This window comes from Phaseolus vulgaris, chromosome 3 (genome assembly GCF_000499845.2).
Source record: "Phaseolus vulgaris cultivar G19833 chromosome 3, P. vulgaris v2.0, whole genome shotgun sequence".
Lineage (NCBI taxonomy): Eukaryota > Viridiplantae > Streptophyta > Magnoliopsida > Fabales > Fabaceae > Phaseolus > Phaseolus vulgaris.
Genome location: NC_023757.2, coordinates 26,650,719 through 26,675,888, shown reverse-complemented (window position 1 = coordinate 26,675,888; position 25,170 = coordinate 26,650,719). Strand labels below are relative to the sequence as shown.

The 25,170-nt window shown below is 34.9% G+C and overlaps 2 protein-coding genes across 3 annotated transcripts; both read right to left on the bottom strand.

Annotated features, from left to right (window-relative positions):
- Positions 1-8,109: 8,109 nt before the first annotated feature.
- On the bottom strand, positions 8,110-8,730 carry LOC137839460 (uncharacterized). The gene has a single exon (XM_068648574.1). The coding sequence runs from the start codon at positions 8,728-8,730 to the stop codon at positions 8,110-8,112; it is 621 nt and encodes a 206-aa protein (XP_068504675.1).
- Positions 8,731-12,799: 4,069 nt separating this feature from the next.
- On the bottom strand, positions 12,800-17,845 carry LOC137806950 (lipoamide acyltransferase component of branched-chain alpha-keto acid dehydrogenase complex, mitochondrial). Of its 2 annotated transcripts, none has more exons than XR_011080454.1 (8): positions 17,515-17,794; positions 17,287-17,430; positions 17,023-17,148; positions 15,685-16,136; positions 15,192-15,439; positions 14,617-14,733; positions 13,713-13,940; positions 12,800-13,219 (listed from the first exon to the last, which is right to left on the bottom strand). XR_011080454.1 is itself a non-coding variant. In XM_068607348.1 (8 exons), the coding sequence occupies exons 1-8, from the start codon at positions 17,662-17,664 to the stop codon at positions 13,106-13,108; spliced, it is 1,551 nt and encodes a 516-aa protein (XP_068463449.1). In that variant the 5' UTR covers positions 17,665-17,845; the 3' UTR covers positions 12,800-13,105. The 2 variants fall into 2 exon arrangements, 1 of the variants encoding a protein (XP_068463449.1); XM_068607348.1 differs by having other exon boundaries at positions 14,617-14,705; positions 17,515-17,845.
- Positions 17,846-25,170: the final 7,325 nt, after the last annotated feature.

Sequence of the window (25,170 nt, the reverse complement as noted above, 5' to 3'; positions counted from 1 at the left end):
ATATATTAAATTATTTATGGAGTAACTATAAGAAAATTACTCTTTATTCTTATATTTTATTTTCCTAAAATGTAATGGATAAAATAAATTACTCTTTAGAACCATTAGATTAAAGAAAATAAATTATGAGTTAGAAAGTAATTTTTTCAAGTTACTTATTGAAGTCAACTAATTATTTCTCGTTAAAGAAATATTAAAAAGACCTAATTAAAAGTTGTAAAACAATTGGAAACCTATCTGTTATTACTATACTAGTTTGAACACTGACATGAGTATTTTTACGTGCGATAAAAAAATTTGATATTTTAAATATAACATGACACTTTCTTGTTCTCTCTACCTGGATGGATGTCGGGACCGAAGTAAAATTGTCTACTTGGTACACAATCCGTTGTCGTGTCAATAGTCTTTCAATCTCTCAAAGCTTTTTTTCTCTAATTCGTGTGTTCCGCTGGTCGGTGGGGTACCTACGATTGCACTCTGACGCTCAAGTTTGTGCTAGTGTTTAGTTTGTTTTCCTAAAATATGAAAAAGCGTACATTTTCCCCATCAGAAGTCTTATTTATAGGTTGACTTGGGTCTCTTCCCACGTGGAACAGATAATTAGTTCACTAAGACGTGTGTAGTGGTCTTCAGGTTGTGTGTAGTGGCTTCCTGATATCACGGGAGTGTCTTTCGCAGTGTGTCCTTGACTCATTCAACGTTAGTTGTAACTACTTTCTTGCCACATATTTATCATGTTATATTATTAATTCATATCTTCGGTCGTTCGGGGTTCGACCGATACACTTGCCCCCCAGGCTCGAGGAGATGTAATGCCGAAGAGTCGTATAGAATGGCTAGGGATTTTAAGATAATGCGCGATAGGTGGCAAATTTAAATGCTTAGCAGAGATGTGATAAGAGGTGACGTTTGGTAGAGCCGCCATTTCACGTTGCATTGTTTCATTGGATGCCTTTGACAGTGGAGATTGCGTGTCGTTTCGCATGCCGAATGATATTGACCATTAGATCATCTTAGATCCAACGGTGTTGGACGAATGAGGAGGATTTCTCTCTCTTACTATGATGGCTATAAATAGCACTTTGCTGATAAGTTTGAAGGTTTACACTTTCTCTTCTCTTACAAGGCTTGCGTTATTTGCTCCGAGTGTCGAGTCCGTTTTCGTCGAGGTTAGTAATGCCTTCTTCAGTAGAATCTTCCCATAGTACTGTCAATGCCGAGTAGTCTGTGACTCGCACCGCATCTAGTAGTACGAGTCAGTCGTCGGACGGTCCAAGCTATAATTGGGTTGATCCGTCAGTCCTCAAAATCCCAACTAGGGTTAGGACCTCTGATGACTTAGATAAATTTCTTTATGCAAATGATAATTTTTTGACACCTGACTGCCCATCCGAGGCAATAACCGCGGACATTTGTGGCGTGACCGACCGTGTGTGCCACGGTCTGGAAAATGCGCCACATGACTTCTTTTTTGTGTATAGTACGTTTTTTTCCAACCTACATGTTACCTTTCCTTTTGATAAATTTACTATGGGAGTCCTTCGGATTCTTAATGTTGCGCCCACGCAGTTGCATCCCAACTCATGGGTAATTCTTCAAGCATTTCGAGTGCTATGTCATGTTTTTAAATTTGAGCCTACCCCTGAGTCGTTTCTATATTACTATAACACGCATCCAAGTACCCCTGTAAGTTGGTTGTCGTTGTCTACCCAACCGGGAAATGTCCGTTTCGCTGCCTTTACTACCTCATATAAAAATTTCAAAGAAAACTATTTTAAGATTTTTGTGGAACCTGACGGCCGAGACCTCTTTTACAATACGGATGAGACGACCAAATTTCCCTTCCATTGGACGGAGAAGCCCACCCAACTTGGTAGTTGGTTGTGGTCGTCGTTGTCACCCTTCGACAAGGAGATCTTAGTGGTCATTAATCAATTGCCTTGTAAGCTGCCCACCCGAGAACTGGTAGCTTTGTATGGGTCGTCCAAGAAATGGGCAGATTTAAATGGTATGTGAATTTCTTTGCGTTTGGTCGTCCTTCTACTAAGTTAATATGGTTTAATTGTACATGTATTTTGCAGAAATTATCTTGAAGATGGATCTTTCTCTTAGTAAATCCATGAAAAATATGAAACGATAGGTGGACGGGCGGAAGCTAAGCAGTCTGACCAGGATTGCAACCTCTAAAGCTGTTGTGGAGGATATAGTGCCGCCCGTGGTAGCGGTTGCTCCGGCTGGTAACCGAAAAAGGGGGCGTCCCCCAAAGACCCAAGTTAGTCCTGACGTAGGATCGTCGTCCGATGGAAAGCCACTTACCATGTTGGGTTTGTCAATCAGAGTAGCTCCTACCATGCAATTCGATCTTTGTCCTGAAGATGAAGGTGTGTTGGTGGCCATTGCTACCAAGGATTTGGTAGAAGAATTGGTGGACTTACAATGTCGGGTGGTCGTCGTGGGTAGGACGATTGGGGACGAGTTGAATAGAACCCAGTCGGTGGTGGTTCCCAAATTGAAAGCCAAACTCGAGGACTCGGCCCTCTCCTTAAAGAATGCCCTAGAGGTTGCAGATGCCTGCCGAGAAGAGATGCAGAAAAAGGGTCAGCTGGCCAAAGAGGAACAAGAAGCTCTGAAGGCCACTCTTATCAAAGTGATGGCTGGACGAGATGATCTTTTGAAAGAAAAAATTGATGCGGAGGCCCGGAAATAATCTCTTAATGTTGAGATTGAAAAGTACCAAGAGTTCATGATGCGCGTTAGCGAGGAAAGCTTCAATCAAGGCGTTCGTCAGGTAGCTTTCTTCCATGGCGTGCTGGCTGAGGACTCGTGGTACGACCTGGAGAAAGATGTTGTGAACAGCCAGTTAGTGCCACTTGGGGAAGGTACTGATAATTCCAACCAAACCATGGAAGATCAGTCGATTGAAACCGCTCAACCGGATGAGACCATCGAAATCATTTGAATTAGAGTTTGTCTGGACCTGGGTTGTGGGCTTAAAACAATTTATTGCATTTCTAACTGTTTTAGTTTAAATTGCTTTGAACAATTGCCTTTATGACTATGACTTTATATAACTATGTTTCTTTTGAGCAACTTTGATCTCATGTTTGACCTAACACTTTGATAAATAACAATTAACACTTAGGTTTTTTATTTCTAACCGAAGATTTGGTAAATAACATTTAAGTTACTAATTCCTGACCGAACGCTTCGGTAAATAACAATTAACATTTAAGTTATTTGTTTCTGACCAAGGATTTGGTAAAGAACGCTTAAGTTATTAATTTCTGACCAAACGCTTCGGTAAATAACAATTAACATTTAAGTTGTTTGTTTCTGACAAATGATTTGGTAAATAACGCTTAAGTTATTAATTTCTGGCCGAACGCTTCAGTAAATAACAATGAACATTTAAATTGTTTGTTTCTAATCAAGGATTTGGTAAATAACGCTTAAGTTATTAATTTCTGACCGAACGCTCCAGTAAATAACAATTAACATTTAAGTTATTTGTTTCTGACCAAGGATTTGGTAAATAATGCTTAAGTTATTAATTTCTGACCGAACGTTTCGGTAAATAACAATTAACATTTAAGTTATTTGTTTCTGACCAAGGATTTGGTAAATATCGCTTAAGTTATTAATTTTTGACCGAACGTTTCGGTAAATAACGATTAACATTTAAGTTATTTGTTTCTGACCAAGGATTTGGTAAATAACGCTTAAGTTATTAATTTCTGACCGAATGCTTCGGTAAATAACAATTAACATTTAAGTTATTTGTTTCTGACCAAGGATTTCGTAAATAACGCTTAAGTTATTAATTTCTGACCGAACGCTTCAGTAAATAACAATTAATCGCATATGCTTTTCAGAAATGACTTTTAAAGTGCCTCGTTAAAACCTTCTCGGTCGAAAACCCTCGTTAGGGATAAAATAACCGAGCGAGGAAAGAGTGCACTAATTTTATTTATCAGCAGTAGTAGAATTTGAGATGCGTGGCATTCCACGTTCTCGGTACAAATTTTCCTGATAAATATTCTAAATAATATGCTCTTCCGGCCGCTGTGTCGGTAATGCGGAATGGACCTTCCCAGTTGCTTGGAAATTTTCCGTCGTCCTTCCGGGCGTCGCTGCGCATACGCCAGACTAAGTCCCCTTTTTGGAAGCTTCGTGGCTTTATCTTCGAGTTTTACCGCCTTGTTGCTCGCATTTTGCATGCTTCTTCTCGTATTTTGCACTTGTCTCTTAGCTCGTTGATAAGGTCAAGGCCGACCAACAGGCTTTCCTTGTTTAAGTCTAAGTATAACGTTTGTCGTCGTAATGAAGGTTCACCTATCTCGACTAGAATCATGGCTTCAGTGTCGTACGTCAAACTATAGGGCGTCTCTTGAGTTGTAGATTGTGGGGTACACCTGTAGGCCCACAGAACCTCCAGAAGTTCCTTAGTCCAATTTCCTTTGGCTGAACCAAGTCTCTTTTTAAGTTAGTTGAGGATGACCTTATTGACGGCCTCTGCTTGGCTGTTGGTTTGTGGGTGCTCGACCGAGCTTGTAATGTGTTTAATGTTGAGTTTGTCGTAAAACTCCGTTAAACCTCGGTCGGTGAACTGTTGACCGTTATCGGTGATGATAACCTGGGGTAGGCCAAATCGACAAACGATATTCTTCCATACAAAATTTTGAATGTTTCGTGCAGTTATAGCTGTCAAGGGTTCGACCTCGATCCACTTAGTGAAGTAATCAATGCCGACCAGCAAGAATTTACATTGTCCCTTGCAAAGTGCGAAAGGTCCGATTATATCCATTCCTCATTGTACGAATGGCCATGGAGACAAAATGTAATGTAGATTTTCAGGCTTTTGGTGTGACAAGGTGTCGTACTCTTGGCATTTTAAGCATTTCCGAACGAATTTTGTGCAATCCCCTTGCACGGTCGGCCAATAATACCCGACCCGTAATACTTTGGCGGCCATGGTTCGCGCCCTCGAGTGAGTTCCGCATATCCCCTCGTGCAACTCGGTCATCACGTAAGTGGTTTGTTCAAGAGTAAGGTACTTTAAGAGTGGACGAGTGTATCCACGCCTATAAAGGTCTTGGTCAATGAGTACAAACCGAGTGGTATGTTGTTTCATCGTTTACTCTAAGTGTGGGTCACATACTCCATCCATTAAATACTGTTTGATGGGGGTCATCCAATTTGGCTGAGTATCAGTCGCCATACATTCTCCTATGCCAACATTGGCTTGGTCAACGTAACGTGTACGACTAACCGATGAACTCCTTTCTGTTTTGGTGGTGGCCAATCGTGATAGAGCGTCCACACGAGTGTTATTTTCTCTTCGGACGTGTTTGAACGATACCTCTTCAAATTTGGTTAACAGATTTCGAATGAAATGAAAATACTACTGAAGCAAAGTTTCCCTTACATTGTATTCTTCTGTAAGTTGTCCGACCACGAGTCGCGAGTCGGTTTTGCAAATTAATTTAGTTACTTCTAATTCATTGGCCAGGTAGAGCCCGACTATGATGGCCTCATACTCGGCCTGATTATTTGAAGTCTTGAACTCAAATTTCAGAGCATGCTCAACGAAAATTTCACCTGGTCCTTCCAATACTACTCCTGCGTCGCATGATCGGTTATTTAAAGAGCCATCTACATATAAAATCCACTTAGAATGTTTGTCCTCAGCCGATTGTGGAGTTAGTTCTGCTGCAAAATCGGCGAGGGCCTGAGATTTAATTGCCCCCTGGGCTAATATTGAATATGAAATTCGGACAATTCGATTGCCCATCCTATCATTCGTTCGGCCAAATCTGGCTTAGTCAAGATTTTCATAATGGGATAGTTTGTCTTAACTATGATTTAATGATTTTGGAAAAACATTCGCATCCTTTGGGCGGTGATCACTAAGGCCAATGCGAATTTTTCAACCATTTGATATTTGATTTCTGCGTCGTGAAGTACTCGGCTAACAAAGTACACCGATCGTTCCTCTGCCTCTATATCTTGTACTAGGACCGAACTTATTGCTTCATTTGACACGGTAAGGTAGACGATAATAAGTTCTCGTGTGTTAGGTTTTTGGATAATTGGTGGGGATGTCAGGAATGTTTTCAATTGTTGAAAAATTTGTTCACACTCAGTGGTCCACTCAAACTTAAACGCCTTTTTTAGTTGTTGGATGATCGGTCTCGTTCGTTCTGCCAATTTCGGAACAAACCGAGACAAAGAGGTGAGCCGTTCGACTAACCTTTGGATTTCTTTAATGCTGTTTGGACTGCGCATTTCTGCAATAGCTTTGCATTTCTCAGGGTTTGCTTCTATGCCCTGATGAGTGAGCATAAAACCTAAGAACTTTCCTCCTTCCACACCGAACGCACACTTGTCAAAATTTAGGCGCATGCGGTACTTGCGTAAAGCTTGGAAAACTTCTTTCAAATCTGATACATGTTATTCACATGAGTCAGATTTGACAACAATGTCATCAACATATACTTCAACATTTCTTCTGATCATGTCATGGAAAACATGATCCATTAAACGTTGATATGTGGCTCCAACATTTTTTAGGCCGAACGACATGATTTCATAATAAAAATTGTTAGAGTCTGTCATAAAGGTTGTTTTCTCCATATCCCGTGGGTGCATCTGGATTTGATTATATCCTGAGTATGCGTTCAGAAAACTGAGGATCTGATGCCCAGCAGCTCCGTCGACCAGCCGATCGATAGTCGACAGTGGGTAAGAATCCTTGGGGCATGCCTTGTTTAGGTCCGTGTAGTCTACACACATTCGCCACTTACCATTAGACTTCTTTACCATTACTACGTTAGCTAACCACGTAGTGTAGTGGGCTTTCTAGATGAAGTCGGCCTGAATCAACTTATCAGTTTCTTCTCAGGCGACCTTGCGTCTTTCTTCGCCTAATTTTCTCTTCTTTTGTGCTATCGGTCTGGCTTCTTTATATACAGAAAGACGATGAGTGATGACATTAGGATTTACCCTGGGCATGTCTGCAGTGGTCTAGGCAAAAAGATTTGCATTTTCTATCAAGGTTTTGCTTATCACCTCTCGATCGTCAGACTTCAGGGATGTTCCTATGTATGTTTTGCGGTCGTTGTCTTGAAGGAATATTTGCTGAAGGTCTTCTCCAGCCTCCATGCGAGGATCATCCAGCCGTGGATCCAGATCTACTAGGGCAACCAAGTGTCTTTTGGAATTTTTGCCCCTATAACGCCTCTCCAACGATCGTCCCCTTCTGCTGGGGGATCAGTCGTCTATCGTAGTATATAATTGCCTAGTTGGCTCGACTTTTAGGCTTGCTACATAGCACCCCTGTGCAGTCTTTTGGTCAACATGCACTATTGCAATATCTCCATTGATAGAAGGAAATTTCATAGCCAAATGAGGAGTAGAAACAATAGCCTTTAACCTGTTGATAGAAGGACGTCCGAGCAGTATGTTGTAAGAAGTGTTGGCATTAACCAACAAGTATCGGACTTTGATTGTCTTACTAAGATAATCATCGCCAAAGGTGGTAAATAAATCAATGTACCCCTTAGTATCCACCCGTTCTCCTGAAAATCCAACTATCTATTCATCATAAGGTTGTATCTCTGCTTCCGAAATTCGCATCTTCTTAAAAGTTTCCCAATATAAAATGTTGACCGAGCTGCCCTGATCCACCAGAACTTTAGCAATCACAAATTTGTCTATCTCCACCGTGATGACCATGGGGTCATCTTGTGCTGGATCGATTGCGGTGAAGTCATCATCGGTGAAGGTGATTGAAGGTATGTGCGGACGTTTATGTGTCGAAGTTGAATGGACGGATTGAATCGCCCTCAGATGTTTCTTCCTGGCAGAGTTAGAGCATCCACCACCTGCGAAGCCGTCTGCAATATAATTAACCTCCTGAGGTGGTACACCGAGTGACAATGGGCCAACGATGGTGTTAATGACTTCGCGAACCTTTTGTTTGGTTCGGCTTCTGTGCTCAGGGCTCTCACTTTGGGGGCGAGTACGCCTGACCGAACTCTCACTTCATTTTTGCCAGGTCGTACGGTGATAATCGTTACAGCTTCGATTGTCCTTTTGTCCAAAGTGCTATTTGTCTCTGGAATAGTCAGTGTCACGCTGAGGTGACCTTGTTTTAACAAACTTGCAGAGGTGTCCTGCTTGGACGAGTTCTTCTATCTTATCCTTTAATGCTTGGTAACCTTTGGTCGTATGGTCATAGTTGCGATGATATTGGCAACGTTTGGTTGTATCTGCATTATGTGGTGTTTGCGCTTGCTTGAGTGTCGAGATAAGCTCGGCCTGTAAAGCTTCGTCCAGCACCTTCCCTCTAGGTACTGTCAGAGGGGTGTAATGGTGGAACCGAGGACCTCGGTTTGACCGGAATTGGTTGGTTCTTGTCATGGGAGGACGAGTGCCCCTATTTCTCTCTCTTTCTTTTTCGGCGATTTCGACCTGTGTTTTCATGTGATAGTCGATGTGCTCTTCTATCTGCATGAATTTGGTGGCCCTTGTCCTCAGTTCATCCATGTTGCACGGTGACCGTTTTATGAGGCTTTCAGTGAATCGACCTGGTAGTACGGCCGAGACCAAGTGATGCATTGCTATGTCTGGATTTACATTCCTAATTCCCATATAGACTTTGCTGAATCTGTCCATAAAGGCTCTCGGGGATTCACCTTTTTCTTGTTTCACATTGAGGAGAGACATGGACGAGACACAATGAGGTCTACTCGTTGCATATTGGGTAGTGAACTTCGTTTCCAAAACTTTGAAGTCCGTCACATAATTAACAGGAAGTCTTGTAAATCATCCTAAAGGACCTTCCCGAAGAGATGTCGGGAAGACCTTGCACCATACTGTCTGATCGACCATGTACAGGGTCATTTGGGTTTTAAAAATAATTTAAGTGTTCGTCCAGGTCAGTGGAACCATCATAGAGGTTCATAGTCAAACCTCTCCACTTATCACGGAGTGATGCAACAATTATGTCATTTGTATAAGGGTGGCCTTTGGGGTTTTCTTCATTGTTGAAAAGGACATTTTTGGAGCTTTGGTGAGTTAGATGTGTGGGGAAAGTGTGATTCGTCTGATGAATCTGGTGAGTTTGATGGGTTGGTGGCCTGGATGCGTGGGATTGTTCCTCTCTGACCGACTCTCCAATCTACTCTAACAGTTTCTTGTTTTGCTCTTTCAAGTGAGCCATCTCATCTGCCTGCCGACACCACTCTTCTTCCTGTTTGCGTTGATCCTCTTCGTGACGCAGTTGATCCGCTATTCCCTTCTGTCGCAGTTCCTCCATCTGAGCTTGGAGGGCTTGGATCATCAAGCTTTGTCCTTCCGCCATGCCATCATTGTTGGTGTTGTTCATCGTCGAAACCATCGTTACCTCCTGAAATCCTTGCGTCTGGGAGGCTAAAATTACCCGGGCCCCACGGTGGGCGCCAATTGTACCTGTATGGATGTTGGGGCCAAAGTAAAATTGTCCACTTGGTACACAATCCGTTATCGTGTCAGTAGTCTTCCAATCTCTTAAAGCTTTTCCTCTCCAGCTCGTGTGCTCCGCCAGTCGGTGGGGGTACCTGTGATTGCACTCCGACGCTCAAGTCAGTGCTAGTGTTTAGTCTATTCTCTTAGGATATGAAAAAACGTACTTTTCCCCCCTCAGAAGTCTTATTTATAGGTTGACTTGGACTTCTTCCCGCGTAGGCCAGATAATCAGTTCACTAAGACGTGTGTAGTGGTCTCCAAGTCATGTGTAGTGACTTCCTGATATCACGGGAGTGTCTTTCGCAGTGTATCATTGACTCATTCAACGTTAGTTGTAACTGCTTTCTTGCCACGTATTTATGATATTATATTATTAATTTATATCTTCGGTCGTCCGGTCCGACCGTACATTCTCTTTACAAATTTGAAAGGACTAAAAAATCATGTCTCGTATTTTTTTTTTCTTATTCTTTTTTCTTATAACAAGAAAAGAAAACGTCTATTTTATATTTTCCATCCCTCCGCGTTCTTTTTCCCTTCTTTCAAACAGATATCAGTATTACTACAAGTAGATTAACCTAGTCTTGAAACTAATGTTTAGTAATACTACCTCTAATATTGAATATAAACTAATAAAACTTGTTAATCCATTTAATTTATCATTATTTTTAAATTTTACTAATAGGCCAAATTTACTATCCATTAATAAAAACGCACATACTCGTAGTATTTAATAAAAAAAATAAAAATAATAATATTATATAGAAAGTATAAAACATCCTATCATCTATCAAAATATGCCTACTAAAAATAAAGACGAAGTGATAAACAATAATTCATTTTTTTTCTAATTTGTGAGAAGTTATGAGACTCAGACACTTATCTTAAATGACATATCCGTGTCAGACACACGTATCGATGTCGACACTCGTATGACACTTATCGGTGAAGTGTTCAATTCAAACATATTTGTTGGATTTTTTAAAATTCTAGCACGATTCTAACACAATTTTAAAAAGTATAAATACAATAATTTTCTAAAAATCAAATTTATTATATAAACTTTTATTATGATTATAAAAATAAGGAACAAATTTTTTTGAACCAGTCATGAAAAATATCTTTCTGCTCCCAAAAGAATATGAAACATACTTTTGCACATAAATATTTATTTTCAATTTATATAATTCAAAATTATATAATATATAGATCTGTGTCCCCATGTCCTACATTTTAGAGATTATACGTATCTCCGTGTCCATATCGTGTCAGTGTATCCGTATCTGTGCCACATAGATTAGAAGAGAAAATACATATGAAGTTTAAACTGTTAATGGCCTTTTCTTTTATTATTGGGTTTGACCCATTTTGTACGTTAATTCTACTTCAAGGCTCTTCTTTTCCTATATATGAACGGTAGCTTTTACTAAATAACAATAATAAGCTTTTACGTTTTCTTTACTTAGTTCTCGATCTTTCTCCTTCACTCTATCTCTCTTTTTGTTCTTCGCATTCACTGTGCACAGGGTTTGCCACCAGCCAATCTTGCACACACTGTTCTTTACCTCTGTTTTCCTGCTCTACACCTTCACTATGGTATCAGAGCTCTTCGTATGAAGAACTGTTGCGCTACTCTGTTCTCTCCCTTTCGCTTTCGTTTTATCTTGCGTTTTCCATTTTTTGGATTTCTTCGTTTATTTTCTTAAGCGTTTTGATTTTCTCTTTTTCTTGCACAGATCAATGGCTGACAAGGAGGTTACGTCGCCCATCCAATCGGAACAACCGACAAACAATTTCTTGTATTTGCACCCAAGTGAAAACCCCGCAACCTCTCTGGTCTCACCAGTTCTTGACTCCACAAATTACCATTCTTGGAGTCGTTCAACTATTACCGCCCTAAGCACCAAGAACAAGGTTGAGTTCATCCTCGGTGATCACCCTCGTCCTTCGAAAGATGACCCAAATTTTTCTGCGTGGTCACGATGCAATAACATGGTGGTTTCCTGGTTAGTTCATTCTGTTTCACTCCCAATTAGACAGAGTATAATATGGATGGATGTTGTTGTTGAAATTTGGAACGATTTGAAAACTTGCTATTCTCAGGGTGACTTATCCGTAGTAGGTGCAGACTTTTCTACCAGATTGGTTTCTATAGTTTACCAAAAAAATCACACAACAAAGGATTGGATGAAATAGTACGACTAGCATTAGTACTATAGAACAACAAATAATTGACGTTCTTGTTGGACAACTAGAGAAATTTTTTTTTTGAATGGGAGATATAGGATCCAAGAGCAAAACATGTGAACGAATGTTACTGTTGATCATTCAAACCCCTAAGGAATTGCATAGCACGATCTTCACCTTTTCTTTGGTTTATCACAGCTTGAACAGAACACGAACACTTAACAGAACAGGTGCATAGAAGGTTAGGTCGAAAATTTTCCAACTCATCCCAAATAATACACAGTTTGGTAAAGTAGTCAGAAACCTTGACTTAAAGAGACAACTTCTAATTGTAAATCAAAAATACGGAATAAGTTACCCTGAGAATAGCAAGTTTTCAAAACGTTGCAAATTTCAACAACAACATCCATCCAAATTATACTTTGCCTAATTAGGAGTGAAACTAAATGAACTAACCAGGAAACCACCATGTTATTGCATCATGACCACGCAGAAAAACTTGGGTCATCTTTCGAAGGACGAGGTGATCACCGAGGATGAACTCAACCTTGTTCTTGGCACTTAGGGCGGTAATAATGGAATGGCTCCAAGAATGGTAGTTGGTGGAGTCAAGAACTGACGAGACCAGAAAGGTTGCGGGGCTTTCACTTGGGTGCAAATACAAGAAATTGTTTGTCAATTGTTTTAATTGGATGGGTGGCGTAACCTCCTCGTCAACCATTGATCTGTACAAGAAAAAGAGAAAATCAAAACGCTAAAAAATCCAAAAAATGAAAAATGCAAGATAAAACGAAAGAGAAAGGAAGAGAACAGAGTAGCGCAGCAGAGCTCTTCATACGAAGATTACCATATTAAAGGCGGCGCAGAGCAAGAAAACAGAGGCAAAGAACAGAGTGTGCAAGATTGGTTAGTGACAAACCCTGTGCACAATGAATGCAAAGAACAAAAAAAAAAATGAAGGAGAAAGATCGAGAACTAAGTAAAGAAAACATAAAAAAGCTTGTTATTATTATTATTTAGTAAAAACTACCGTTCATATATAGGAAAAAAAGAACCTAGAAGTAAAATTAACGTACAAAATGGGCCAAACTCAACAATAAAATAAAAGAAAAGGCCATTAACATTTAAACTACTCAATGACCCTGTTTATTAACACATTTGGTCATTACATAGCGTCTTTTACGGTTCACGGGTAGTATCTGCAGTTGAGATATGGCAAAGCATTATTTTCCAAAAGAGCGATTTTTTTTACAGAAGAACCCGGGTACGCTACAATTGTCCCTCTGCTACCTCTTAAACCAAACTTGGAAAAGTGAGGTTTATTTAGATCTTCATTTACTTCTTATTGTAAACAATACAGAGATACCCCATATAAATTACACTCAGTAATTGTTCTTTCATGTGATTTTTATCTCAAATACAGCGTGAGGAGCTCGGGATTTTCAATTAGTTGCTTCCACTCGTTACAAAATCTTGCAACGGTTGCTCCGTCCAAGACTCTGTGATCTGCACCAATATTAACCTGGAAGCAGAAAAACAAATAAAGAATTGCTGTTCATTTCATCTTCTAACCATGCAAAAATCATTATAATTAATAGCATTTAGTTAAGAAAATACACGTTGACTAATTGGGGAAAAAATGAATTCACACTTCAAATCTGTGTTTACTTGTCAATCAAACTATGAAGTACTCTGTTCAATGCAAATTCAACCTATACATTTAATTTAACTTATCTAACTGTAACTATGAAGACAAACGAACTATAAACGCTAATTTTGCAGTAAAAGTAGAAAATCTAATTAGCTATGAAGCCCTTTTTAACAGCTAAAATAGGGTATTCTCTATAATCACATTTTTTATTTCTCTTCAGCGACATTACAAACTAAACAGTCATATAAAAAGTGGAAAGCTACACACACAAAAATCGTCGGAGATTATTGTAGTTCTCTGTATAAAAATGTATTTCTTTTCATTGTTCATGCAGTTTACCAGTGAAAAAAAATGCAAGACTTACAGTCACGAGTGATGCAGGATACACATTTCCATTATCAGCGAACCGTGGAACTTTCTGAATTTTACCAATGGCAATAATGGAGACTTCAGGCAGATTGACAAGTGGAGAACCAAACTTTCCACCAATTGCTCCAATGTTACTTAAAGTAATAGTACCACCACTTATATCCTCAGAAGTTAACTTGTTATTTGAAGCCAATTGTTGTAACCTTGCCAGCTCTTTGGTTATCTACATAAAAATCATGTACAAGGAAAAATAGGTTAATAAGAACATGCACAAGAATGTCTTATTAGATGGCAGGCATTGTTACGTACACTGAACTCACACAGATACACCACAAAGACACACACAAAGACACAGAGAAAAATACTGAATGACCTCTGTATTATTGAAACTGTGCAATGTATTCGAATATCACCCAAGGAAAACACGTTTTCCTTCTCCACAGGAATTATCCTGTTTACAAACTGAAATCACAAAATCCTAAAGACCAACCTTTCTAACCACTAACTGTCACCCATCATTTATTTCTCCTATGATACACTTTCCAAACATCATATACACATGATGTGGGACCTATGCAAATAGATCTTCATCAAAGGAAACAACAACACCTGGTCTTGTCTCCAAATCTGAAATTATTATTAAAACTAAAGGAGTCCGAGAAAATAGTCTCTTCATTTTTTATGAGAAGCAGCTTTCAGAAAACCAACAATTAAGCTCAAGCCAGAAATGTAGATCAAGAATAAAATTATATTTCATTCAAGCAATTGAAAATATGAACAATTTGTCTTCATGGCCTGTAACTAAATCGCAACCATGGACATGCACTTCAACCAAAACAAGAATGGCTGAATAAAGCAAAAATAGGATAAAACCATAACCAAGCCTTTCATAAACTAACCTCCAGTATGGAAAGAGACTGGACATTTTTTATGTTTGGCACAACTAGACCATGTTGTGTCGCCATAGCAATTCCAACATTGTGTGAACCTACAGTAAATAAACCTCCGTGTCAACTCTGGCACGGAAGCAACTGCCTCAAATAAATCATTAAATTGATAACCACCAGATATCAGTCAACACAAAATGGAAAAGGGTTTAATACCATGTACTTACGGGTGATGTGAAACAATATTTAAAAATATTATCAAGAAAACTACGAAAACATTATCCTTGAAAATCCCTTAAGCAAGATAAGATAATCCTTGTTTTAAACTCATAGATACAGTAGACGAGGTAAAACTTCTCAAACACTTGCACCATAAAACCAGAGTGACAATTGGCTAATGAAAGCAACCTCTTTGACCTCACCATATTTTTTCAATTTCTAAATAATTGTAGCTTTTTCCTTGAACTTGTACTTTTAACTTAAGAAAAAAACATTATGTACACTCTACAAAAAATTTAAACATAAACAAGCTACAAAGGAAGCAAAAATATAAGAATCATTCATCAGATTATGTCTGAGAAACAAACCTTTGAGAACGACCTCCAATGCATCCTCTTTGAAGCAACTGTTCATAAAGGGGTACTTACTGAGGGCCATTGATAGTGATTTGATTAATATTGGAAGGAAAGTGTACTTAATGTCTGGATAAGGATTATTTTTCTGAAAAGATGTTTTAAGCTCCACTAGAGCATCACAATTTATCTCATCCACATAATGAAAATGTGGGACTTTGGCAGCCAGAGACATTGATTTCACCATAGCTCTTTGGAATCCTCTACAAAAAGAAAAGAAAAGGTCATTAACCTATTATAAGTATATCTTAATTCTAATTGAGTTATAGAACTGAGAAAGGGAAAACACTTTCATACTAATGCAACACTGAGGTCCACAGATACTCAATTTTCCATGATTTGACATAAAATGTTTGCGCAAAAAACTTTGACAGATTGGCACCCATCACCATCTCTCAAGAAAAAGAAATCAAGAAAGGATTTAAATTATGCTTGCATCTAGCTTTACCTAAAGGAGACTGTCCTGTCCTCAGTTGGACTATAAGATTTAGTTGCGATATTGTAGTTGTATCCTTCAGCTCCCTGAAGCTGTTCTACAGAATCAGTATGCAAGAGTGCAGATGGATCTTTAATTATTCCTTTGCTGACAGCAAAATTTAGCACATCTTCTTTTAAAACCCTTCCATCTTTTCCAGTTCCACAAACTTCAGTTATATCTATACCATGTTGCTTAGCCAGACTTCTTACAGCAGGTGTTGACAGAATTCCAGTCTGTCTTCCTTTTCCGGGATCAGAATCTATCAACTTGGCATTGTCTAAATCGTCAACTACTGTAGTAAACACGGGCACATTAACTAATGTCTTATCAGAATCAGGTGACTTTGCAGTTTCTGAATCACCAAGAGTGACAGAGGGTAATGCAGAGTCGTCAACTAATATCTTTAATAGAGTTTCTCCAACCTGCAATTTTATCCAACAGAATTTAAATGCCTAATTAAATTTGCAGCCCCATATAGAACTTAACGAAATGATTCACGTAAAATTTAGATCATCAATACATTCCTATCTTCCTCAGTTATTCTGCTTCGAAGAATTACCCCATAAAAAAACCAGGCAGGTCCCTTTTGTATTTGCAACATAAATTGCAGCACCATACCATCTCCATGTGTCATGCTCTTGTATAACCACAAAGAGGCAGCATGGGAAATTAAACAGTAAATGGATGGTTGGACCCTGGAGTAAGCTGCGGGGGGTATTTTTCTCATCTAGTAGCCTCCGGAATCCGAAGAGAATGTATACCAGAGACACATTTCCAAAACATTGCATATCAAATAATTTAGCTTTGAACAATCTTTTGAAAAAGCATATGTTATCTCTGGATGTGTTCTTGCATGAATTTAGATGGTCCACCCACAAATGCCTCCTACATCGTAAAAAAAAGCTTCCATTTCTTCCATGCACGCATTTTGTTATTCTTTCTATCTACATTCTCTTTCTCTCATCGACCATCTCACTCGAAACTCTCCAGGAAAAATTATAGGGCACTTCTCTTTTTTCTTTACACCCACTTCATTGACTCACTTCCTTCCTATTTGCTGCTCAGGTCCCTCAATTCCTTAATAATAATATAATGATAAATTTCATCGCTTAATAATTACTAATATGCCGGGAAACGTTTCCTACTTTTTTGGGGCATGGACAAACCACCACTGTAGCACTACCTCTTCTTTCACCAATCTACTCTAAAAAAACACTTTTACCAATCTACTCTAAAAAAACAATTTATAAATCCACAAACATAATCTTAGTTCAACTATACCCAACAGAATGAGATTTAATAACTCACCTTCACAATATCACCAGGACCGTAGAGAATGTTGGAAACTTTTCCTTTGTAGCGACTCGTTATTTCAATAGTAGCTTTATCACTTTGAACTTCACATAGCGGTTGAAAGTCTTCAACATAATCCCCCTACCAATATGAACCAACAAATAATTCAGAAAAACCAATTTAGGGCATGCTATGTTCTTGACACGAATCTCAATAAAATCAATTTCTTCTTGAAACGAATCTCAATGAAGGTACAAACCAAGTAATGAATTCACTGACCTCTTGGACATACCATCTGAGAAGCTCACATTCTGCAATACCTTCGCCGGTTTGAGCCAACGGCACGTCCACTAACTTGCTAGCGGGAAGGTCTAGAGCGGGTTGAGTGGAGAACCAACACCTGTTCACACGTGGAAAATAGAACTACAAGTGCGAAATCAAAAGCAATGAATCAGTAATTTGTTAGTAAGAAGAGATGAATCAAATTGGAAAGGGGAGAGAACTAACAGTGACATGTGAAGAAGGAGCATTAGGTTTGACAAAGCGAAAAGGGAGCGTAGGGGAAGAAGATGATGAACAGTGGGAAGAGGCAGAGGCTGAAAAGACGGTTCTGGAAGAGATCAAAGCCCTCCTCTGCCATATGCGGCTTCTGAGCATGTTGCGTGGAAGGGTTGTGATGAAGAGAAATGAAGAGAAACGTTTCGAATTGAAAATGGGACAGAGATGGAAAGGCAATTGATAATTTGAAGCAGCAGTTGTTTGCCTTGCATGCTGAGTAGTTTCTGACAGCAAATAATAGATGATGTGGATGGATAAGAACTAATATTAATATATTCACATTATGTTTCAAATGTTAAAATCATGGATTTACACCTTTTTCATCTTATATTTACAATAAATATTAATATTGAAAATAAAAAAATTAAAAAAAAAAAACCTTCTTGATAAAAATATACAAGTAAAATGTAAAATGCTTCAAAATTTTAAAAAAATTATAAATTTTTAGAGTATGGAGCTCAAATAAACATTTTTGTAAAATCATTTCTTATTATCAATAATATTTTAACTATCAATATCATTTATTTATTTATTAAAATATTTTTTTCAAGCACGTTCTTCATACGGGTTTCTTTCCTGTTTTTTTTTCAAAATTATCTATACCGAGTTCCGTGTATATTTTAACTACTACTTTTTATTTATTTATTAAAATCATTTTTTTCAAGCATGTTCTTCATACGTTTTTTTATTTTTTTTAAATATGTTAAAACAGTTATTAGAAACTATTTTGAATGTAGAATTTTTTAATTTAATTTTTAAAATATAATTTTATTTCTTTAATTTTTATGGACGGTTATTGCTTTTTAATTTAAATTTTTAGAATTTTATCACTGTTTTTTTTTTCTCTTCATTCTTTTTCACTTTATCTTTTTTATTTAAATTAAATTTTTTAAAATCTAATAACATGACTCTTATATGCTCTCTTCGTACGAATATATATAAATCTATATTTCACTTAAATAAATATAAATATACATAAAAAAATTGCATGTAAATTATGTCTAGGTTAGTATAAATAAGAAAAATAACTAAATAAAAATATTAATATTTTAAAATTAATTATTATTTCTTACTTTTTGATAAAAACGTTTTTTATTGATTTTATTATTAAAAATATTATATTCTTTTTGGATAAATAATTTCTCTCTTTCATACTATATATTACAAAAATAGTTATATTCAATAATTTTTTTTATCATTCAATATTGTTATTTTAAATGTTCTGAATAATTTTATTAAAAAATCTGTAATGTTTACTTGATTGTAAATAATTTAAAAATTAAATATTATTTATTAATTTTAATAATTGTGATATGCTAAGTTATAGATATTAAACAAGAAAACGACACATAAAATAAGAGGCGCACGAATAATTATTCACTTTTAATTTCTTACATTTTTTTATCTTTGATTCTTTAGGTATTTTGAGGTTTTAATATTGTTATTTTAATGTTTTGAATAATTTTATTAAAAAAGGCATAGTTACGGTTAATTGGGTTATGCTTTGTTCTCCTTTTGAGAATGACAGTTTGAAGATTATTAACCTTCACCATGAAAATAACGTTTATCTTCTTAAGCTTGCTTGGAACTTTGCTTATAGCAATAAACCTTGGTCTTTGTTCTTGAAACTCAGGATTCTTAAATCAAAATACAAACTTAAAATGATTTATAGATCTTCATCTCTTTGGCCTAGAATTAAGCAGTTTTATTCTACTATACTTGATTATACTTCTTGGATTGTTGTACAAGTTCTTTTATAAATTTTTGGAATGATAAATGGTGTTCTACTACTTCTTTAACACATAGTGCAAGGATATCTGATGGTTCTAGCATTTCGAATATAGTTTCTCAGTTTTGGACAGGTTGTTATTGGAATATTCGGTTTTTTGACCATCATGGGGCTTTTTTATTTGTTTTTTACCAAAATGGGGTCGCTGTAAAAAAACATACAAATCTGGGGCAAGTCGTGCCAACTTGGCACGACTTCATATGTAGAAGTCGTGCCAAGTTGGCACGACTTTGCCACGTCAGCCTCAAGTCGTGCCAACTTGGCACGACTTCTGTCACGTCAACCTGAAGTTGTGCCAAGTTGGCACGACTTTGTCCACATCATTTTTTTAAAATTTTCTTGTTTTTAAATAAATAAAAATATATTATAATTATTTAATTATAATTAAAATTATAAGTTATGTAATATTTGAAATTAATTTGATAAATAACTTTTTTATGAAGGAATAAATACATAGGTAAAGAAAATGAGGAAATTAATAATCAAACTTGAAATTGAATTTTATTATCTAGCTTGTTTGTGCGGACAATTGTTTTTATTGTGACTTTCGGTTCTGCAATATGAACATTTTCTTTTTGTTTATTTAGAATTGAATCATCTATTTCATGGATTAAATTAGACCTCATAAGCTTGGAAATATTGTGGAGACTGTACACTGGGGCGATAAATGTCGTTAGTTGTAAATGACAAAATGAGCAAACAACAATTACATGTGGACAAGAGAGACGTATAGCTTGAAATTCCCCACAATTCTCTATTTATTTTCCAAATAATTAATTCTCATTTCTATTTATTTCCAAATGCAATAACAATTTTTTCATATTTTTTATTAATCTAATAACCAAATTAATATATTACATTACGGTTAAACATGATCCATACACAATTATTCATTTTTTTATTTCTTAAAACTAACACCCTTATAAAATCATGTATCAAATTAATTTTAAACATTACATAACTTACTACTCAATATATAAATAAGAAAATAATAAATATATATATATATATGACGTGGACAAAGCGTGCCAAGTTGGCACGACTTTAGGGGTTGACGTGGCAGAAGTCGTGCCAACTTGGCACGACTTGCCTAAATTTGTAACTTTTTTTAAAACGACCCCATTTTGGTAAAAACGGAAAAAAAAATGCCCGATGGTCAAAAACTCGGAATATTCCATTGTCTTTACAGCAGATGCCTCATCTTTTTAGTCATATTACGGTGAGGGCAGAACACGATATTCCTATTGGGATTTTAGATGAGTCTGGTCATTTCACTCTTAAATTGGCTAGGACTTTCTTCCTGAAACCAAAAGTTCCCTGTGGTTGGGGTAAATTAACTTGATCTTCATTTATTCCGCCTTCCAAATCTCTTGTACTTTGGAAAAAATTTTATGGGTGGCTTCCTACAGATCAACATATTTAGAATAAAGGTTTGCATATTTGTTATATGTGTACGCTTTGTGAAAAGCACGAGAAATCTATTCCACATTTATTTTTTGAATGCTCTAATGCTTTGAGTATTTGGAGTTGGGTTCGAGATTTTTTTCTATTTCTCATTTCTCTAATAAAGATGATCTTCTTTCTTTTATTAAGAGTGATGGTAGTCCTTTGGTTAAATTGATTAAGCTTGCTATGATAACTTTTTTCTATTGGGATGATATGGCGTATGAGAAAATTTGCTTGTTTTCAGGATAAGATTGAGGTTTTTCGGTTATTAAATATTTAACTTGTTTGGTGGGTAACTTGTAAAATGATATGTTGGATTTCAACGTGATCAAGTTTTTTGGTATTAATACTCGTACTAGTAAAGTTCTTTGTCCTCTTCCTGTGAGATGGGAGTTTCCTTCATCGGGCTGGGTTAAAATTAACATTGATGGGGCTGCTAGGGATATCCTAATTTTGCTACTTGTGGAGGTATTTTTCGTGGGAGTATGGAGGAATTTATTGGAGCTTTCTCTGCGTTCCTTGAAGTTCAGACTGCTCTAATTGCTGAGTTTTATGGAGTTATATATGCTGTGGAGGAAACTCAAAAGATGGGGCTTACTAATGTATGGTTGAAATGCGATTCTGCTTTGGTTTGTGCTACGTTTACTGATAGAACAAATGTTCTTTGGATGCTTCAGAATCGATGGATTACTTGTCTGAATTATTGTGGGAAAATCAGGTTTAGGGTTATTATGCATGTGGTGATAAGTTGGCTAATTATGGATTTATTCATAGAGAACCATTTTATTGGTATAATAGGCTTCCATATAATCTATTCTTAGAATTCTTTATGAATAGATATAGTCTACCTATATATCGTTTTTGTTAACATATGAATTTTAGCCTAGTTCCTCATATTTTTTTTTCTTTTTTTAATAATAGTTTTTCATGTGATGCCAGAAGATTGTTGTTACTTAAGGTCTCAGCCTAACTGAGATGTCAAGTTGCATAATAATGCCTAACATGAAATCATTTATATATAAAAAAATATTATTAAAAAATCTGTAATGTTTACTTGATTGTAAATTATTTAAGAATTAAATATTATTTATTAATTTTAATAATTGTGATATATTATAAAAGAAAACGACACATAAAATAAGAGACTCACGAATAGTTATTCACTTTTAATTTCTTACATTTTTTTAATCTTTGATTCTTTAGGTATTTTGAGGTTTTAATACGCTTACATCTAAACACATTGTTACGTAAACCTTACAAAAACAAATTAAATATCAAGTTCTATAAAAACAACTTGTTCATTTCGAATGTATAACTATTATTGTAACACAATCTGATTACATGTAATTTTAAATATTTTTACTACTTTTATCTAGTAAGTAATAAAATTTATTTGTATTTAACTACTTATAGAACATAATTAATTATATTTTTTCTAAATATTTATTATTAACATGCATAAATAGAAATATTTATTATGAATTAGTGATTTTTTTTATAACATGTATTCGTGATGTGATATTTTTTACTTATAGAAAAATATTTATAATTTATCAATTTAAATATATTTTGTATTAATATTTTAAAAATTTATTAATATAATTAAAATTAGTTTGAACATTTTATATTAATTTTTATACTTATAAATTTATCACATGAAGTTATAGTCCTGATCTATCAATGTAATTAAAAAGATTCTTTATCTATTTTCAGCTAGAACAACAATTAAAAATGTATTCCTATACATATAAATGAGAAAAGGAGAAATATTATTTGCTTACCTTAGGAAGTATTTGCTACCCTTCGCATTTAGCCTAACTGTCTTTATTAATATAAATGCATTTATAACTTATGTTTTGGAGTTTAATTTTAATTTATACTTTGAGAAAAATGATTATTTCACTATAATAAAATAATGAAATAAAAACCAAATTTAGAAATAAAAAATAATTAGTTGCTATAACTAAATTAGAGATCATTTTAGAAACTAAAAAAAATTAATTTCTAAATTAGTTTCCATTATTGTTAAATGATTTTTAAAATTGGTTTTTATTTCATGATTTTCTTTTAGTGTTTTATAAATATTTTTAAAAATTATATTTCTAAATACATTTTTTACTCCACTTTTCCATAAACTTTATATATATATATATATATTAATACTTAAAAAAAAGTTTACAAAATCACCCGTACTTCAAAGAGTTTTATATACTTAATATGTGTATTAAAATAAATTAATATTTTTATTTTCATACTTTATTATTTTATAGGTTGAGTTATTGTATCTCATAATAACAATCACAATATATCTTGTGTACATAATAAACAAAAGATAGTTAAAATATTTTTTTATAATATTAATTAATATTAAATACGTTATATCATATATTATAACTTAACTCATTCTACATTTTATAGTACCTTTAATGTGCATTATTAACATACTAACTAAAACTATTATATATGTATTAAAAATGTGTAATTAATTCAAAAATATATTCTATTTGAAGTATTATTAACAATTCGAAATTTAATATACGATTAAATAAGATTAAATTATAAATTTAAAACATATCTCAATTCAATAAGAACAATTTTAATTGTTTTACCAAGTTTCTAACAGTCCAAAGTTATTTTCAAAATTATCATATATCAAAATCTCAAATTTGCACCTGCATAAACTTAACCATCTAATTTCAAATTCAACTAAACTCTAAACATAAATTCATTTACATACTTCATTAATTATAACTTTTCTTACTTAGAGAGTAACTTACACTCTAAATAATATCTATGGAGGATTTTACAAAATAATAAAATTCGATAAACCTAAAATAACATTTTACATTTGTATGTAAATTGTTTCTGTTATTCAATGAGTTAAAAACTAATTTAGAGTGATTGTTTCTAAATTCACAAATGATTCTATACATGGAAACTATACACAATTTATTAGCTACATGGATTATGAAAATGAATTATTTTCACAATGTAAGCGTGGAGTATTTACTACTTGTTAATATTGTTATATTTTTTAAACATTTGACAAGTCATATTCATTTATATCATTGAAAAAACACAAAGTTGTGTTCTTTTATAAAGTATTTAAGGATATATCTGAATACACATTTTATGAGACTATGAATAATTGTGCAAATAGATGCCTAGGGAGTATGTAGATACTACTTGTCTCTCCTTGAAGTTATACTTGTGTAGTAAAAATATTTTGAAAAAAAAACTTTTAATCTTTGATATACTTAAATTATTAACTAAATTAATTTTAAATTAACAAAATAGTTATTTTTTTAAATATAAACAAAACATATTTTTTTTAAAGACAAAAAATAAAGTAAACACGAGCATGTTGTTCTTAGGCATAATCTACAAGCACGACATCTTCGAGTTAGGAGGATCTGATTTGTATTTTTAAAATAGTTTTTTTTTTTTTTTATTTCTATTGTTTTAGCTTGTTTTTTATACATTGATGGAAACCACAATTCCATTGTATGTTTCGTTTTATTCAAATAAAAATGTGGAATTTAATTAAAAATATTATTCGCTTGGTGGTTATTTTGTTATTTTATTTTAATTTTAATGTTAAATGAAATTTTATTTATATAATGTTTAAGGAGATGCACTAGTGGATCGAAAGTATTTACTTCAAACAAGATTAAATAGTAGTCATAATATTAATATTGCCACTTTTCGCCTATTTATTACTCTAGAATAAATTCACATTAAAAGGAGTTCATTCTTATAGTCCATGTCTTAAATAGGCTTAAATTTTAACTCTCTACTCTTATCAATATAAAATATACTATTACGGATTAGTGATAAAGTTATTTAAAGTATTTTTCATAAATTTTGATAACAATGTTATCATCAACACTATCACTGTAAATTTTGTAAAAAAGAATTTTAATTATAAATTTAATATGAAGTGAATTTTAAGTCTAACTCAATTTTATCTCTAGTTGATGTAAGATCTTCAACATACCTCCTTATGCCGAGACCTGTCAACTCGTGCATGACATTGTATATGTCAAATTCTCCCTACACTTCCATACCTTTTCCATGTACCTCTATAGATTATTTTAATTTCAACAATACTCTTCCGAGTATGGTGGAGAGTGTAGTGTCTTCTTCATTTTCAAGTGGTAGTTGTTTAGGTTGACTGGTGGTGGCTAGTGGTGGACATTGGTGGTTGAAGTAAGTTTCATGGTATTTTTACTGGTGGTGGTTGTGTTTTCCTTTGCTTGTTCTTTTTTCATTTTTTTGGTGTATAACATATTGTACAATCCGTAACACCTCCTTAATTAAAATTGTATTCCAAAGTGTACAATTCGGAAGCCACAAAACAAAAACAAAAA